Source organism: Peromyscus eremicus, chromosome 19 (assembly GCF_949786415.1).
Source record: "Peromyscus eremicus chromosome 19, PerEre_H2_v1, whole genome shotgun sequence".
Lineage (NCBI taxonomy): Eukaryota > Metazoa > Chordata > Mammalia > Rodentia > Cricetidae > Peromyscus > Peromyscus eremicus.
This window is the reverse complement of record NC_081435.1, coordinates 25781875-25801735: the sequence shown is the minus strand read 5'-3', so window position 1 is coordinate 25801735 and position 19861 is coordinate 25781875. Positions and strand designations below refer to the sequence as shown.

Here is a 19861-nt window from a genome sequence, read left to right as displayed (position 1 = left end):
TTATATAATATTAGGTACAAAATAAGTGCCTATTAGCTTAGAAAGTGAGTTATAATAGCCTCACACTTAGCTACAACAATAATAATGACTTACCAACTGGACTGGTAGAAACCCTCTGGGGAGGTGGTCTGAAGCCAGGTGCCTTGGAGTTGTCAGGGTGTACATTTTCCAAGTGTCCAAGTACAGAGTTACTCAGGAAAGCTGACTGAACAGTGAAAGAGGCATCTGCAGCAACTCTTGAGGGCAGTGGACCATCTCCCCACCCTTGGTTAGCTGGCACCTGACTGCTATCAAAGAGACTACTGAAATGATTAAAAAGTGTGGCTGGGCCAAATGGAGGTTGCAAAGACTTATTTGCTGGGTTTATGTGCATCTGAGAACCATTCATAATGTTCACAGCTGATGAAAGCTGCACTGCAGCTGGTGGGCCTTGAGGTGGTGTTAAAGGAACAGGATTGGTAACGAAAATCGACTGGGGATCCTGGTGTATAGTTGCATTTGGTACCACTGAGTAAAAAGAACCTCTGGGCTGCATTCGATGAGAAACTCGAGGTGCAGGTACAGCTAACTGAGGTAAATTACCAGTGTCCTGATTATCAGCAGTGACCAATCTAGGTGATGCCAAAGTCAATGGAGCAGGTTCTGAGTTAGAGGCAAAAGGCATTGACATAGGATTTAAATCAGACACATTGGGTGGCTGTCCCTCCTGTTGTGTATTATTGGAGGGAGGAGTAGGACTACTGGATGGGCGAGTTTCTGGAGCTCCTGAGGTGTTGCTGGCAGAGCTATTACAACTGTTTGCAGTTGGAGATGGTGTACATAGGTTTGTCAAGGGCTGCTCCTGTGTGGACACTTTCTCTTTGGGAGGTGGTATGGCAGAGAAAGACTCTGTCTTTTGTGAAGAAAGTTGTACTTGAGGAGTAGTTGTAGGCATAAATGTGGTGGTAACTTGTCCACTAGTGGTAGACGTGGAGGAGACAGGAGGCAAGGAGCTACTAGTGCTTGTCACAGAGGAAATCACTGTTGCTGGAGGACTGGTCTTAGGCACACAAGCAAACAACTGCTTTCTGACTGATGAAGGAGTCCGAGGATTCGTCATACATAGTTGCTGACTGGCAGCAACCACAGGAGAGACAGTGATAGGACAATTGGCAGTAGCTAGTCCAGGAGATTCTGATGGTAAAACAGGTCCATTCTGGTTAGGTAGACGGGATGCATTATTATGCTTTGGAGAACTATTTGTATTGCCAGGATTCACAGGTCTCACTGGAAATGGTCCCCAAGTGTTAGGTGAAGGTGAGAAGGTGCCTCCAAACTGTGCCATGGGTAAGCGAGGATGCCGAATCTGTTGCATAGTTTGAGCGGCCAGCAGAGCAAAATGAGGATGAGGATAAGCTAAGGGAAGAGAAACTGGGAAAGGAGATCGTACATTTGTTGGCACATTCTTACTAAGTTTATTAGTGGGCTGGAAGGTAGATAATGTTGTTGCCTGTGATGTTACAAGAGCTGGAGCACCCAAGGGAAATGCATTCTTGTTGGAAGTTGCTGCAGTGCCTACTCCAGATGAGAAGTTTGTATGAATGGATTTGGTGCTGGCAGGTGTCCTGATATGGTTTTTAGGAATCAAGTCTTCTAGTTCCTTTGCAGGATCTTGAATAAGTGCATTGATAAGTTGAACCGCATATCTTGTTGATTCTGTACCACCCCTGGAGAACAAATGAAGTAAGGCCAAAAATATAAAAAACAACAACACACCTTAGATAATCATTTTTATATTAGAAAAAAATTTTATACAATACATTTTGATCTTGTTTTTTTTTTCCCTAGATAATCTTATGAATGAATTTTTCCCCCCTTGGTGTTGACCCGGGGATTAATATGTGCTAGGCGAGCAATTTACTATAATTGAGCTATATTCCAACTCTCAAATAAAATTCCTATCTAGTAAAAGTATGCTTCTTGGGGCTGGTGAGATGGCTCAGTCATTAAGAGCACTGGCTGCTCTTCCAAAGGACTTGGGTTCAATTCCCAGCATCCACATGGCAACTCACAACTGTCTGTATCTCCAGTTCTAGGGGTTCTGACACCTTCACACCAATGTACATAAAGTTAAATAAATTATGTGTGTGTGTGTATGTGTGTGTATGATTCTTATAAAATTTTGATTCAGAATAATATATGTTTTTTGTTTTTTTTTTACAGTTACCTTATTGTAATCATTCTCTCTCCATTCTTATCTTTTTGTTTATCCACATCAATATGGGCACCAGTAACATCTTGTATTGCTGTAATGTTGCATCCTCCTCTTCCCATTATTCTGGACACCACTGAGGCTGGAACAGATAATTTCTTTGACCTATAAAATGAAGGCTGCCCATGAGCTTATGAAATCAAATTTCTTTAAATAATAAATATTGGAACAAAAAGTTAAGATGTCTAAGTATGTTGATAGAATTTATAGAATAGTCTTAACTAAATTCTTATTTTAGAAACTATTATTATATTGAACTTAGTTGAGGAAAATTAGATTAAAAATTAGATTGCCATTTAAACAAAAATTCTAAATGGGGCATAGTGGCACACGCCTTTAATCCCAGCACTAAGGAGGCAGAGGCAGGCGGATCTCTTTGAGTTTGAGGCCAGTCTTGTCTACATTGTGAGTTCCAGGACAGCCAAGGCTACCTAGTGAGATTCTGTCTCAAAAACAAAACAAAACAAAACAAAACAAAAAAGACAAACAAACAAAAATCCTATTTAGCTCACTCATAATGTAAACATTCAAATCTGCTCAAAATAACACAAGTCAACTAATCTGCAATTAACATGCTTTCTCTTTCTAAATTAAAAACAAAAGCATACCATATTGGGCTAGGAGTGGTGGTGGCACACACCTGTAATCCCAGCACTTGAGAGGCAGAGGCAGGTGGATCTCTATGAATGCAAGGCCAATCAGGGCTACATAGTGAAACCCTGTCTCAAAAATAAAACAAAATCTACACTGAGTAATATATGCTAGCTTGTAACTGTAAACAATAAACAGCTCATATTTAGCAATTTTTTAAAAGTCTCAAATTTAGCCTACATAAAATGCAATTTATTACTTTGTTATGTCATATGAAATATGCATGTAAATTTTATATATTGCTTCTAATTTTGTTTTAGCATATTCTGGATTTAGTATGGTGTTATAGTTTGTAATAATGGTTACATTCAATCAAATAGATAACCATATCGTACAAGACAGAGAATTTTAAGCCACGTGTGTTGGTATGCACCTGTAATCCTAGCACTTGGGCAGCAGAGGCAGATGGATCAGTAATTTAAGGTCAGCCTGGGTTGCATCAGACTCATAAAAAACAAAACAAAGCAAAATAAGAAGCCATTGGGGTGGCATACTCCTGTAATCCCAGCACTTCAAGGCAGCAGTAGGACTGCTATGCATTTAAGGACATCTTGGTTTACTGACTGAGTTCTAGGCAGGCCAGGGCTGCCTAAGGAAATCCTGTCTGGGGGCAAAAAAAAGACCCAAACAAGGAAGCAAACAAACTAACAGATGGAATTAATTCTACTTACCTTCTAACAACTTCTTTCCACCCTTCTTCTCGTTTTTGACCCCTTTTAGGACTAGTGAGATTCATTTTCATGGTTGGAGAGCTTAATGGCAATGACTTGTAGCTTGCTGATAAGGAATTAGAATTCACTTCACCTTCAAGGCTGAGAAAAGGGAATTACAGAGTTCAACAAAAGATATGTGTAAGGTAGAAATTCAAGAGAGTACATAGACAAAATTATAATGAAAGACTTTTAAAGCTTGGTATATATATTCGATAATCAAGACAGGAAAACAAACAAAATAAGCATAAGAGTCCACCATCTATTTTAGTATCAAAATGGGCCATTCAATAAAATTAACACAGTTAAATAAAATCAAAGCATGGTAATATTTTTAAACTTCAGACTAAGAATCTTACAAAAATATCTAGTAATCTTTACAATAAGCACATGATTAAATGAATTTTAATTCTGAAGATTGGAGACAAGGTAATATTTTAGATACTTCAATACCACTTGTACTTAGATAACATACTGTGAGATTTTATGCAAGAGCAGTGAATATAGAGCTAACAAAATAGGAAAATTTACCGTGTCTGAGTCTTGGAAGTGGCAGGCACCGTCTTTTCTTCTTGGGAACTGAGAACTGTGGGGCCCCTTCTGTCACTGGTGGAATTCACGTCCACAGTGAAGTTCAACTCTTGGCTTTTCCCACCACTGCTGCTCTCACTGTTGCAGTCTGTGCTGTCTAAGTTATCCGAGTCACTGTTTCCACCTGTGCCACCACCTCTAGGTTCTCCATTGATTTTGTTTTTATCTGCTTTTTGTTCTGCTAAGGACATATGTGGTTCAGGTAAAATTAAATGTGCCATGGAAGGGGACTCTTTTGTCTTATTCTTCTTATTTTTCCGATTGGTGCTGGGGGTTGTCACTACATTGGCTCTTTTTTTCCCAAATACATTTGTGAACGTGGCAGATGTAGCAGAGATTCCAATTGTGGTGGTAGTGGTTGCACTCGGAGGCTCTATGGGAATTTCTTGCTCCGCTAAAATTATTTAAAAAAAAAAAAAAAAAAAAAAATCACAATGAGAGCCAAAGATCCCAAAACAAATCGTGACAGAATACATAAAATATCTCACAATAAATCAATCTTTTAGGTTATATTTTCCTTTTTCACTAATAATATTCTGATATGTAAGTTGGTGTAGAATGAATATATATATAGCTCATTATTATTCTTTTTTTCTTTAAATGATTTAGTTACTTATTTTATGTGCACTGGTGTTTTGTCTGCATGTTTGTCTGTGTGAAGGTGTCAGATTCCCTAGAACTGGAGTTACAGACAGTTGGGAACTGACATGTGGGTAATGGGAATTGAACTTGGGTCCTCTGGAAGAACAGCCAGTGCTCTTAACTACTGAGCCATCTCTCTAGCCCTACCATTAGTATTCTTAAGACTGAAAATTCAAGTCCTATGAACTATTCAAAAACTATAATATAGTATGAATTTAGGAAGAATCTGGAATAATATTGACGAACTAGAATTCAAACACAATTAATTGCCTACTCCAAGACCTACTAGGCAGCACCACAAACAGCTAAACTAACAAGTCTAACATCCATGGTTTTAAGCCTTAACCTCAGCTAAGAGTTTACTAAGAAATTATTCTAATCAGGGAAGTTAGAGGTAGAGAAGAACCTGAAGGAAGGCCGGCAAACCTTTTACTTTAGTACCTACTTTAATATACACAAGGTGCTTTACAGGTTGACTTGAATTACACTCCACCTCTTTAAGTCATGCTTGCCTTCACCTTGTTTTCTCTATTAGTTTATAGTGTAAAGCACTTAGTATTATTTACTATAAAAACCAACTATCAATTTCAGATTAAAGTAATGAAACCCTTAACAACGGTGCCCCCCAAAAGGTTAATTTAAATTTTACTTGTTTATTTAGAAACAGGGTCTTTCTATGTAGCCTAGCCTGACCTTGAATTCAGGCAATTCTCCTGCCTTAGCATCCTATATGGTAGGATTACAAGTTTAATTTACTACACTGATTAACAAAGGATAATTTATATCTAAATCAGAGGAGTCATTTTTTACCATCTTCATCATTCTCCTCTTCATCTTCACCCTCTGGTTGTTCTGAATTCTCCTTAGGTTTGTTCTCCTCATCTTCCTGTTTCCTTTTCTGCTCCTCTTTTTTCTTTTTTCTCTTTTCTTTTCTCTTCTCTCTTTTAGCTGCAAGAGCTTGCTTTCTGCTCTCTTCTCTTGACTGCAAATAAAGTGTATCATTTAATTTAATAATGTAAAAACATTTTTTTTAAGATTTATTTTGTGTACAGGTGTTCTTTCCACCTCTTGGCATGCCTGGTGCCCAAGGAGGTCAAAAGCAGGCATGAGATCCTCTAGGACTGGAGTTATGGATGGTTGTAAGCCACCAATGTGGGTGCTGGGAACTGCACCCAGTTCTCTGCAAGTGCAACAACACAAGTGCTCTCAACAGCTGAGCCATGTCTCCAGCCCCAATGCAGTAATTTAGAATGCTAAATGAAATGTCATTTCTGTTCTTTACTTCCCATGAATGCCAGTCTCAAACACATTTATAAAAGCAACAAAAGAAAAAACAAACTGGATGTCATCAAAATTAAATACTTTTATGATTCAAATGATCATCAACAATGTGAAAGAACAACATATAGGATACCAAACAAAATACATATAATTTATCTGATAAGGAATATGTACACCTAAAATATACAAACATCTCTTGTTATTCACTAATGACCAAATAATCTAATTGAAAAGTAAACTAACAGAGCGGGGGATGGGGTGGTGGTGGGGGTGGTGGTGGTGGTGGGGGTGGGGGAGGTGTGGGGGGATGTGGGTGTGTGTGGGATACAGCTCAGTGGTAGAGTGTTTGCTGAACATCTAGTGGCAGAACAGACATCAGTCAGACTGGATGTGCTGGTATACACCTATGATCCCAGAGCTCAGGAGGCTGAGGGAGGAGAAAAGCTAAAGAGTTCAGGGCCAGCTTGGATAACACAGTAAGATCCTGCCTCTGAACTAAACTACTAAGTGGAAACTACGTTGCTAAACTGAATTTTGAAATAAATAAAACCATATATTAATATGTAAAAACTTTGTCAGTTATTCCTTAATAAGGCTGTTTAAAATAAATAGGAAGGGCTGAAGAGATGGATCAGTGGTTAAGAGTATATACCACTCTACAGAGGACACAAAGTTTGGTTCCCAGCATCCACACAAGGGCAGCTTACAGGCATCTGTAACTCTAATTCTAGGGAGATTTGATGACTCTGGGCACTGCATACCTATAATTAAAAACAAAACAAACAAAACCAAAAACCAGGCTAGGCATGTTGGCACACACCTTTAATCCTACCACTTGGCAGGCAGATCTCTGGGTTCCAGGCCAGCCTGGGCAACAAGGTTGGGGGGAAGATAGTCTAAAATAGATTGTGGTGATTTATGAATGCACAAGTCAATGAATATACTACACTGATTTGTATAACTTTTGATATGAGAATTTAATCTCAATAAAAATATAGAAAAATATAATTTTATGGCACATATTTGCCTAAAATGCAGCTATCATGATCTTTATAAAGGATTGATAAAGTTCACTGTAGAAATGTTGAGAAGAAGTCAGGTAGTGGTGGCACACGCCCTTTATCCCAGCACTTGGGAAGCAGAGGCAGGCAGATCTCTGTGAGTTCCAGGACAGCCAAGGCTAAACAGAGAAACCTTTTCTTGAAAAACAAAACAAACAAACAAACTAAAAGCTGAGAAGAGATTAACATAGATATAGAAATGAGTTTTACCTAATTTTTTTTTTTTTGGCTGTGAGCCTAACCTTTAACTGCTGAGCCATCTCTCCAGCCTGAGTTGTCCCAACTTTATGAAAAATTCAAAGCCCCATTTAGAACTCTTCATTGACTTTGGGTTTCGCTAACACCTGTGGTTAACACGAAAAAAAATAACCTTTTCTTTTCAGAAAACAGGCAATAATAACAGATGCTTAGCATTGTAGTAAGTCTGGAATAAGAGAAAACATGCTACCTATATTTCTAGGAAAATTATGTAAAAAAGGCTCATCAGAAGAAAAACCATTTTTTCAGCTGGGCCTGGTGATATTGGCTTTTAATTCCAGCTGTTTTCATAGATGAGTTTGGCAGATTGCAAGTTCAAGGCCTTCCTAAGCATAAAGTAAGTATATGACTACCCCAGGAAACTTGGTAAGATGCTGTCTTGATTTTTTTTTCCTCCAAGATAGTGTTTCTCTGTGTAACCATCCTGGCTGTCCTCGAACTCTCTCTGTAGACTAGACTGGCCTTGAACTCAGAGATCCATCTGCCTTTGTCTCCTGAATGCTTGTATTAAAGGCATGTGCCACCACTGCCTATTCTGAATCGGTTTTGAAATAAAAGCAAAAAGAAGGCTGGGTAGAGTGCTTGCCTACCATGCCTGAGGGTAGAATACTTACCTAGCATGTGCAAGGCTCCAGGTTGAATCCCTAGCACCACACACATACAATTAACTTAAAGTGGAAACAACAAAACAAAATGAGTTGGACAGGTACATTTTTGTAATCCCAGGACTTAAAAGGCCAAGGTAAACATATTGCTATGAATTCAATTCCATAGTAAGCCTTGGCTAAGAATATGGTCCTGTCTCAGAATAAGAACAAAAATCAAACTAAAAAATAAAACTAAAATGTATATAACTTCTTTCCCAGTCTTGTTTCTGTAATCAAATACATGAAAGTATTAAAATTAATTTCCAAATGACAAGACTTTTAAGTTTTTTTTGCTTTTGCCTATTATAATAATACAACGATGAATGTCCTTGCACACATTTTTTATCTTAAAATATTATTATTACTACTTCTATTACAAGTATTATCATAAGTGTGTGTGTATGCACAGTGTATTACAGGGGACAGCTTTGCAGAGTTGTCCTTCCACCTTTATTTGGGTGCTGGGGATTGAACTCTGGTTTTGCAGCAAATGCTTTTCTCTATTGAGCCATCTTAGTGGCCATTCATACTCAGACCTTGAGTATTTGCCTTTTGTTGGATTTCTAAAACTGGCTCATTAAGAATACATATCCTTTTTATTCAGTTGTGGAAATCATAGTAGAGGGGTAATTTTCTCTTTGCAAATCTGCTCAGATACTTTTAGCCTCCTTCCTCCTTCTCCTTCCTTCATCTGTTTTTGAGAAATAGTCTATAACTATGTTTTCCAGGCTGGCCTGGAACTCACTATGTAGATAAGGCTGATCTCAAACTCTCAGATCTGCCTGCCTCTGCCTCCCAAGTACTGGGATTAAAGGTGTGTGTCACCATGCCTGGCCCTCATCGGATTGATACTTTTAGACATGGTGTCTTGTAGCATTCTATTCTTAAGTTCCACCTCTAATCCTTAAACACTCATTAGTAGGCAATGTAATAAGCCACTTTAGTCCAAATCTTATAATAAACAAAGGATTTTCAATGCTTTAGTATACTTCTCAGACTAATGTTAAAACCACTTAACTTAGACAGTGATGTCATGTGACAAAAATCTAGTCCCTCTATTATATGGTCCCAATGTTTATTTTGATAGTTCAGAATATAACAACTTTACAAAGAAAGTTTATGCTGGGTGGTGGAGGTGCAAGCCTTTAATCCCAGCACTTGGGAGGCAGAGGCAGGCGGATCTCTGTGAGTTCGAGGCCAGCCCAGTCTACAAAGCGAGTTCCAGGAAAGGCGTAAAGCTACACAGAGAAACCTTGTCTCGAAAAACCAATCCCCCCCCCAAAAAAAACAAACAACAACAACAAAAACAAAGAAAGTTTACTATTACCTTTTAATCATATTTTGCTAAAGACTACTATTCATACAGACAACAAATTACTCCAACTTTGATTTCAATAAGGTGTTCCTAGGATGACTGTGGCTTATAATAAGTTTTGGTTTTACTCAATCACTGGGCAAACTTCAGTGAAACATTTCACTATTAGGATAAGAATTTGTACTGTATCAAGCTGATAATAGAAAAAAAAAAAAGAATATAAAAAAATTAAAACAAACAAGATGCTCATCCCACCCCTCACCTTTTCCAGATCGAGTTCTTTTAGCAGAATGCTTGCATTTTTATTTGCTTCTGCAGCCTGTTGGTCTTTAGCCTTCACAATCGTCTCAACACATTGGTGACACTTTTTCAGCAGTTCCTGCAGGGCAAAAAACAATTATATAATAAGTACAAAAATATTTAAAGTAAAAGATCCAATATAAGTGGAGCTGAATAGAAAGGTACACAAGTTAAAACTTCAAAAACTGAAATGGGCTAAATCAAATCAAATTACACTTTGAGTTCAGTCCTACATCAATCTTTCTTAAGAATGAAACATCTTTAAATTTTTTTTTCTTTTTGAGATAGCATCTCAGCCCAAACTAGCCTCTAGCCCCATTAAACTGTTAAGGCTGGCCTTGAACTTGAGATGCTGAACCCCCTGCCTCTGAAACAAGTGCTGGAACAACTGGTATGCAACTACCATATGTGGCAAAAATAAGGCTTTTTTTTTTTTTTTTTTTTTTTTTAAAGACATCTCCTTATGCAGCTCTGGCTGCCCTCGAACTTCTAGCAATCCTCCTGCCTCTTCCTCTCAAGTACTGGGATTATAAGTGTGCATCACCATGTAAGACAAAGGCATCTTTCTTTCTTTCTTTTTTTGGGGTGTGGGGGTGTGGGAGCTTTTTGAGACAGGGCTACTCTGTGTAACAGCCCAGGCTGTCCTGGAACTCACTCTGTAGAGAAGGCTGGCCTCCAACTCACAGAGTTCATGCCTCTGCCTCCTCTCTAATGGGATTAAAAGCATGCGCCACCAACACCCACAGTAAGACCCCTATTCTAACCTTTAGATGACAAGAAGAAAAAGTTCTTTGATACCTTCTGCCAGCTAAGCATATACTCTTGTCACTGAGTACATGCTCAGTGGAAGCGAGTTCTTACATTATACTTCCTGGCATATAATGCTAAAGAATGAAAATGTGCTTCAATAACATAGTAAACTTACCTTATCTGTGATTGTTGCTATGTATCTCATACATTCTATATCAGATGGAAACTGATTGACTTCCTTCACCAAATACTGAACAACTTTTACATGACCCTATAAAAAACACAAAACACCATGAAAAGATTCTTTGAAATTTTATCCATGTTTAATAACTTAATGTGAAAAATTAACACTTTAAAATAGTTTACTAAATTTATAATTATAATTATGGAAATATTGACACTGTTCAGTTTATAAAAAGAAAAAGGTAAGTATAACATGGTGGTATATGCCTTTAATCCCAGCCCTCAAGATGGATGGATGGATCTCTTGTGACCTCAAAGCCAGTCTGGTTTACATAGTAAGTTTCAGGACAGTCAGGGCTACATAAAGATATCCTAATCTCAAAAAAGCAAGCAAGCAAAGAGTATATGGTAGACAAGATATTAATTATCCCGTTTCCCACAGAAAGCAAGAAAGTATTATTGAAATAGCATTTTATATAATAAATCTACTAATAAGGTAAAAATGGGCAATGTGAAATGAATCTCAGTGTAAAGGGCACTAAGTCTGTAAACACCATTTTTCTAGGTTTCAAAGCATTATTTGGGTTTCATCTTACTAATAAACAAGGTGGTCTATGACAGTTTCCTGAACTTTATGACTTGCATATAGATAAAACTCTTTTTTCTTAAGACAGGGTTTCTCTGTGTAGCCCTGGCTATCCTGGAACTCTGTAGACCAGGCTGGATTTAAACTCAGAGATCCACCTGCCTCTGCCTCCTGAGTGCTGAGACTGAAGGTGTGAGACACCCGGCTGATAAAACACTTTCTAGATGCCCTTACTGGGGATTGAATGATAGGTAATAGAGTCTAAGAACATTTACTTTATACAACAAAGCTTGCAAAGTTTCCCTTCCTATTATGGTCCTAAAACATTCTCAAGAATGTCTTGTCTCAGGTTGGTGTGGTGACTCAGCTGGTGATGGCACTTGCCATAGGGCCTGGCAACCTGAATGTGATTCCCCAGGACCCACATGATAGAAGCAAACTGAATCCTGCAGGCTGTCTTCTGACTTCCATTCACACACTATCAGACAGACAGACAGACACACATATACACCCGCCCCCCCCCCCCAAACAAACAAACAAACAACAGTAAAAGCAATCCCCACAACAAACGGGCTTCATAACTATAACAAAAGAAGATATTAGTCTGTTTCTAGGGGAGACAAGAAAATATAAAGTAGTTGACTCTGGGACAAGAAATTAATCAAAACCAGATACTAGATGATCTTCTAGGGTTAGGAAAATACCTTTTACCTTTATAGGGTATGAAGCACATGGTATATGCATTGATACAAAGTCATTAAACTGTACAAGATTTTTGTTCTTTGCTCTAAATTAGACTTTAATTAAAAGATATTTTGGTTTTTTTTGTTTTTGTTTTTTGAGACAAGGTTTCTGTGTAGCCTTGGCTGTCCTGTAATTCTCTCTGTAGACCAGGCTGACCTTGAACTCTTAGAGATCTGCCTGCCTGTGCCTCCTCAGTGCTGGGATTGAACTCATAGGTCACCACCACCCAGCAAAAGACTTTTAAGTCTAAAAATATTAGGGGTGGGTGGACGGTGGTGGAGCACGCCTTTAATCTCAGCACTCAGGAAGCAGAGCCGGGCAGATCTCTGTGAGTTGGAGGCCAGCCTGGTCTACAGAGCGAGATCCAAGACAGGCACCAAAAGTACACAGAGAAACCCTGTCTCAGGGTGGGGGTGGGATTAGGGGTGGAGAGATGGCTTAGAGTTTAAAATATCTAGGATCTAAAGCCCCTGGCCTCCACTTCCATGCCCATGCAATACCCACAATTAAAACAAAACAAAACAAAACAAAACAAAACAGAACAAAAAACTGGGGGGCTGGAGAAATGGCTCAGTGGATAAGAGTACTTGCTACACTGGCAGAAGATGGGGTTCAGTTCTCTACATACACATGATGGTTACAACCACCTGTTACTTTAGTTTCATGGGATCCAATGTTCTCTTCTAGTCTCCCTTCATACCAAACATGCATATGGTGCACATATATGCATGCAGGCAAGCATTCTACATATAAAATACATTTTTGTTTTAAAAAAAAGTCTGAAACTGGGTGTGGTGGTACATGCCTCTAAGTTCAGACCTTGAGAGGCAGAAGCTCTGTCCATTCAAGGACATCCTGGTCTACATTTTTAGTTCCAGGCCAGTCAGAGTTATATAGTAAGACTTGCCTTAAAAAAAAATCATTAAAACTAGAATAAATAAATAAACAAAACCTTAAACTGGGAATAATCAGTAGGAAAATGATAATAATGTTTCTTAGCCCTCATGGGCATGAAAACAGTGAAAATGTTTGAACATGTAATTATAAATTAAAAGGAAAATAAAATTTCAACTATAAAACCTTTCTCAAATTGGGTATTAGAGAAAAACTCTGAAAAGTCATTTAAAATGAGAAATAAAGGATGAGTAGAATGGTGGCCCAGGTTGAAGAGCAAATAAGTAAATTTTCAAAAAAGGGAAATAAATGAGCAAAAGCCTAGTGCATTCTAGGTCAGTGACAATACAATATAGTATACAAAATGGAAAGAGAAACATAAATGATTCAGCCATGGAAGGTAACAAAAACAAAATTATGCAGGGCTGGGCTTCATAGACCACATGCAGTACTTTATTATGTTACTAATTATAAGATGTAGACATTTTTTAAAAGCAAAAAATGAGCATGCATATATATACACACATATATAATGAGTCATAAATTTTTCATAAAAGTTCATTCCCTTTTATTCAGAAACAACCATTTGTATGTATCTATTGCTTTCCTTAAATTTCATGGTGTGTGTGTGTGTGTATGTGTGTGTGTGTGTGTGTGTTATATGCATCTAAGTGTGGTATGTGTACATGCAGAGGCCAGAGCAGGACTCTGGGTGTTTTACTGTATTAATCTCTCTGCCTTATTGCCTTGAGACAGGGTTTTTCACTCAACCAGAAGCTTGTCATTCTAACTAGGTTGTCCCTGACCAAACAATGGGGTTCCAGGCAGGTGTAGCCATGACTGGCTTTTAATATGTGTGCTAAGCATTCTAACTTAGGTCCTTTTGCATGCAGAGAAAAAATTCTTAGTCACTGAGCCATCTCCCCAGCCCTACATTTTATGCTTGAGTAGTATGACATAATAAAAGCTACTCAGGACATCAATGAATTAACAACAAAGCTGATTACAGTTAACTACCAAATAATTCTTAGGTGTAGCCAGAAAATAATGAAAATACAGCAGTGTTTTTGTTTGTTTGAGATAGGGACTCATGCATCCCAGGCTGGCCTTTAACTTATTTTTATAGCCAAGGTGGCCTGAAACTCTGAAGATCCAGAGTTCACCTCCTGAATGCTGGGATTACAAAATGTGCCACCAAACCTGGCAATAGTACTGTTTGCTTGTTTTTAAAGACAGGGTCTCACTCTGCAGCCCTGGCTGGCCTGGATCTCATGTAGAACATGCTGCCCTTAAACTCAGAGATCTTCCTGCCTCTACTTTCCTGAGTGCTGGGATTATGGCAGGAAACACCATGTCCAGCAATAATCAGTGACTTCAGTTTATATTTTGCACAAGGTTTCAACTTATGATAGTTTAAAAAAATTATTAAATTTTATCTTTTCCCCTTATGCCATATTACCTTGCGAAATGCTGACATAAGAGGTGTGATTTTTCGGTTGTCTGCTGCATCCACATCAGCACCTGCTTGTACTAGCAATTGTACTACATCAAAATGACCACCATTGGATGCCAGCCAAAGTGGTGTATTTCCCTTCTTGTTACGAACATCAATATGGGCCCCCCTATAAACAAAAAATATCAACAGTATGTTTACTATAAGAGGCTGACATTTTATGGTTATGATTTCTTTACCATACAATTTGTTTTTAAAGTCACTTTTAAAGGTCCACAGAAAGCGAAAGGGATCGTTGGAGTTCTTCTACACGTATCAACAGAAATTTACTCACCTGTTAATCAGGAGCTCACAGAATTTGTAGTGGCCTTTGTCTGCTGCTATTGTCAAAGCCGTGTCTCTTGAGGAAGGCACAGGAGGAGCATTGACATCTGCTCCTTTATCAAGGAGAACTCTTCCAACCTCTGCATATCCTCCAGAAGCTGCTTCCATCAAGGGGGTAAGACCAGTCTGTTTAAATCAGTAAAGAATGCAATGAAATTATGTAACTTCTTTAAAAGGCTCAACTAATTCATATTTAAGTAATTCTATTTCTGATTTTATCTCATGAAAAAACTAAATAACGTTCTGTTTTCAATTGTACTAAATTAGCTTTGTGGTAGCTCCTATAATCCCAACTCTTGGGAGGTGGAATCAGAAGGATCAGGATCAAGAGCTCAAGATAATCCCTAGTGTAGACCTCATGAAATCCTGTTCCAACAGCACCCAAAATAAATAAATACTTAAATAAATAAATCTTACTAAACACCAAGTGAGAATTGTTAGAATTAATGAGGCGCCGGGCGGTGGTGGCGCACGCCTTTAATCCCAGCACTCGGGAGGCAGAGCCAGGCGGATCTCTGTGAGTTCGAGGCCAGCCTGGGCTACCAAGTGAGTCCCAGGAAAGGTGCAAAGCTACACAGAGAAACCCTGTCTCGAAAAACCAAAAAAAAAAAGAATTAATGAGGCATGCTAGAGTACACTCACTCATAATCGTAAACAAGAAGGAAAGCAAAGCCAGGTGCCAAGATACCTGAACTCAGCTCTCAGGATGCTGAGGCAGGAAGAGTGAGTTTGAGGGAGCTGGAATTACAGAGTCAGTTTGCTCATTCTCTTACTCCATCCCTTTGAAGGAGTCTTACTTATATAGCCCAGGGGGTTCTCAAACATGAAGTCTTCCTGCCCTAGCTTCTGTAATGTTGGAATTTTAGGACTATGCCACCATGCCTGGCCTGACTTTTTATCAAAGACACTTCTTAAGCCAGGCATGGTGCCTATAATCCATGCGCTAGGGAGGTAGAGTCAGGAGGTTCAGTTCAAGTCTAGCCTGGGTTACTGTCTCAAAAAAAAATGCCCAAACCAAAATGAAAGAAAACAAATACTAGTCTCCAAACAGTATGCATCATTCTAGGGCTTTTAATAGGTGAACAGACTACAATTAATACTTGAAATTGAAAAGGAAAAGGCTATCTTTTGTATGTCACATGACCACTGCACCCATGAAATCACAGCAACAGTGGCTACCTACAGAAGACTGAACCATCAACATTCCATCATGGATGGCAGGGGGCCTCATAAGGCTCCACCCCTCCCTGAGAGTTAATGGCTTCTGGAAGAGAAGAACTCCTATTCCTTAGTGATGTAACAACTGATAGGTAATGTGCCTTTGCTTACGTAAATAACCCCCACCCACCCATACTCATGAAAACACACACACATACACACATACACACATATACACATACACACACACACACACACACACACACACACCCATGCTCATGAAAACACACACACACACACACACACACACACACACACACACACACGAACACAAAAGTGAGTGTATGTGTGTTGGTGAGATGGCTTAGCATGTAAAGGCATGTGATAACAAGTATGGCCACCTTAGTTTCAATCCAAGATCCACATTGTGGAAGGAGAAAACCAATTACCTCAAGTTATCATCTGACTTCCACACATGACCTGGCATGTGCTTGTGTACACAGGAACATACACACAAAGAAGCAAATGTAATATAAAATGTTTAAAAAGGAAACAGGAGAAGGACTTGTTGGGAAGAAGGGGTCCAGTAGGAGGGAGAAGAAGATATTAGGAGAGGGAACACGATCAAGGCAAATTATATACTGCATGAAAGAGTGAAAGAATTACCCCTCAATTTCTTTGTAGAGTCCACCAGTGTAACAATCAGCTCTGTGTTTTTATTTTGGGGAAATATTTGACTGTTGATGTAATCTCCTAGAAATTATTGGTCTGTTTGTATTTTCTTATAAATTTTTTTTATTTAATTATTCTGTATATGCGTTGGAGAGGATGCTCATGTCACTGCATACATGTAGAAGTCAGAGGACGGCTTTCAGAGAGTTTGTCCTTTCTTTCCACTATGAGGGCTCTAGGGACCTCAGGTTATCAGGCTAATAGGTAAACATCCCTACCCATTAAGCCATCTCTCTAGCCCCCAAACTTTTTGTTTGAGACAGGTTTTCATGGTATTGCAATATATTTTAAGAATATTAACTGAGGGACTGAAAAGATGGCTCAGCAGTTAGGAGCACTGGCTCCTCCTGCAAATGATCTGAATTCAGTTCCCAGCATCCACATCATGGCTCACAACCACCTGTAACTACAGTTCCAGGGAATCTGACAAGCTCTTCTAGCCTCTGCAATCACCAGGCATGTACATGGTACACATATACACATGCAGACAAGCATTCATACACATAAATTTTTAAAAAATAAAAAGGCTGGGAGTGGTAGTGCATGCCTTTAATACCAGAACTCAGGAGGCAGATGCAGGAGGGTCTCTGTGGCCAGCCTGGTCTACAAAGAGAGCAAGTTCTAGGACAGCTACATAAAGAGACCCTGTCTCAAAAAAAAAAAAAAAAAAAAAAAAAAAAGACTGCTAGAAATGAGACAGATGAACTTTTCATTCAGATTTTCCAATCTTAGGTGACATAAGGTTTCAGTTGTCATCTCATTAAAAAAAACTTCCACCTAACTATATAAGTACCTAATATTTCAGGGTAAAGAAAAGTCAAAGTATTTTCTATTTCTAAATTCAAAATAGTCATGAATCTCTCAGAATTTATCATGGTTAAACTAGATTTTAGTTGTCCAATTTTATAATCCATGAAGTTTTTTTGTTTAGGGTTTTTAGCATATTAAGTCTGTGTGTCATTAAAGATGATTTTTTTAAATGTTAATAGTGTGTATCACTGGCACTGTTTAATTCCCTAAACCTGCACTGGGGATGAGCTGAAATGCCATACTTATTTCTATAAAACTGAAGCTGAAAGTGTTGACAAATTATAAAATTTCTTACCTTTGCCCTATGTTCAACATTGGCTTTGCGGTCCAAAAGCAAACTCACTACTTCTGCTCGGCCCTGGAAACAGGCCAGCGTGAGAGCTGTGTTCCGATTGGTCTCTATTTGTGCATTAATATCTGAACCCATATCAAGCAGCAATTTCACTGCAGGAACATGTCCATTCATTGCAGCCAACATCAGAGGAGAAATACCTAGTTTACTCCCAGTCCTAAGGAAGAAATGTGCTCAGAAAATTAGGATGATGCCTTGTTTTTTTAAAAAAAAAAAGCACAACAGATGAAAATGTCAGTAAAGAAAGATTTCTAACCTAGATAAACAGATCTGTCTAAATCAGGAATGGCAAAAGTCTCATAATTTAAAACATAACTTCTGGGGAAACTGTGATAAGGATGTACTATATGACACAAGAATAAAAAAAAAAAAACCCATAATTCCCACTTAAGATGGTTAGCTCTAGGGTTAAAAGCTCAGCAATCATGAATGGTAAGATGAAGGAACAGGTGATACCTTGAATTAATTTCTGCCCCAGCATTAAGCAAAATCTTAATAATATTCACGTATCCTCCAGATGCAGCCAGACTCAGTGGTGTATAATCAGACACATTCCTATGTTCTTTATTGGCTCCTCGGGCCAGCAGCAAATCTACCACCTACAAAGTAAAATATGGACAGAGAAACCAAGTTTATACCTAGTGCTCAACTTATAATGAAGGAAATACAAATAAGTAGGACCTGCAATTTTCTTGTCTAAATATCTGACATTTTAAATATATTTTATTAGTTCTTAAGTATTAAAATATCAGCATAGATAAATGGATTCAATTTCTTTTTTTGTGGTGGTCATATTTGTTTTTGAGATAGGGTCTTGCTTATGCAGCCAAGACTGACCTAAAACTTGCAGCAATTCTCCTGCCTCAGCTTCCTAAATGTTAGGATTATAAATATACACCACCATGCCCAGCTGAATTTCATATCAGTAAGTTAAAAAATTGTGAGCCTGTGTGGTAGCTCATGCTTATAATCCCAGCTCTCTGGAGGGATTAGAATCAGAAAGATTGCCTCAACTTCAAGGCTACCCTCAGCTAAATAAGAGACTGAGACTCAAACAAACAAACAAATTCGGAGTGTTGTGCTCTGTGCAGTGGCACACACTTGTAATCCTCATGCTTATAAGGTGAAAGCAGGAAGATGAAGAATTCAAAGCCAGCCTTAGCTATAATGAGTTGAAGGCCAACCTGGGCTACATGAGACCTTGTCCTAAAGACCCATGGCCAGGCAGGGAAATGAAATTCAGAGCTTCAAAATCCCAGTTATAGTGAAACAAGACCTTTTCCATTTGTCAATTAATGAGCATGGATTTGCATTTTATACATGTTAGAATTGTACTTGACGGAATGCCAATAAATGGAGAAATAAAGACAATTCGTATTTGTCTTTATGGGTAAAAACATATTCTTTTAAAAGTATGTGCTATTTCCATTATACTTAAATAAATGTATTTCAATCATCAGAAAGTCTATGGCAATGGTTTTCATTCAACCTGTGGGTCTTGACCCCTTTTCAGGGGTTGAGCAATCTTCTCACAGGGGTCCCATATCAAATATTCTGCATATCGTAGCAAAATTACAGTTATGAAATAGCAACAAAAATGATTTTATGGTTGGGAGTTACCACAACATAAGAACTGTATTAAAGGGTCTCAGCATTAGGAAGGTTGAAAACCACTAGTCTATTGAACTTGTAAAACGCATGTGTTTTATATGTAATTAAAATATTGATCATGGGGCTGGAGCAACAGCTCAGTAAAGAGAATCTGCTGCACTTGCAGAGGACCCAAGTTCAGTCATTCCCAGTACCCAGATCAGGCAGCTCATAATCATCTATAACTTCAGCTTTAGGATTTAATCTTTAGGCTCCATAGGCATTCACATGTATGTGAATATAAATATATATAAACTTATATATTTAAAAAAATCTCAAGGCTGGGCAGTGATGGCACACGCCTTTAATCCCAGCACTTGGGAGGCAGAGCCAGGCAGATTTCGAGGCCAGTCTGGGCTATAGAGTGAGTTCCAGGAAAGGTGCAAAGCTACAGAGAGACCTTGTCTCGAAAAACCAAACCAAACCAAACAACAACAACAAAAAAACCCCCCCAAAAA

At 38.5% G+C, this 19861-nt stretch overlaps 1 protein-coding gene across 9 annotated transcripts in view; it reads right to left on the bottom strand.

The window, feature by feature from the left end:
• Nucleotides 1-19861, bottom strand: part of Ankhd1 (ankyrin repeat and KH domain containing 1) — a 116785-nt gene that overhangs the window by 17710 nt on the left and 79214 nt on the right. For all 9 annotated transcript variants that reach the window (XM_059246543.1, XM_059246544.1, XM_059246539.1 and 6 more), the window contains 11 exons: nucleotides 18210-18352; nucleotides 17697-17910; nucleotides 14652-14827; nucleotides 14324-14486; nucleotides 10633-10728; nucleotides 9670-9786; nucleotides 5656-5827; nucleotides 4144-4597; nucleotides 3574-3714; nucleotides 2207-2356; nucleotides 94-1706 (listed from right to left, as the gene is read on the bottom strand). In XM_059246543.1, coding sequence (XP_059102526.1) covers nucleotides 94-1706; nucleotides 2207-2356; nucleotides 3574-3714; nucleotides 4144-4597; nucleotides 5656-5827; nucleotides 9670-9786; nucleotides 10633-10728; nucleotides 14324-14486; nucleotides 14652-14827; nucleotides 17697-17910; nucleotides 18210-18352 — 3439 coding nt within the window. The remainder of the gene's footprint in view (nucleotides 1-93; nucleotides 1707-2206; nucleotides 2357-3573; nucleotides 3715-4143; nucleotides 4598-5655; nucleotides 5828-9669; nucleotides 9787-10632; nucleotides 10729-14323; nucleotides 14487-14651; nucleotides 14828-17696; nucleotides 17911-18209; nucleotides 18353-19861) is intronic.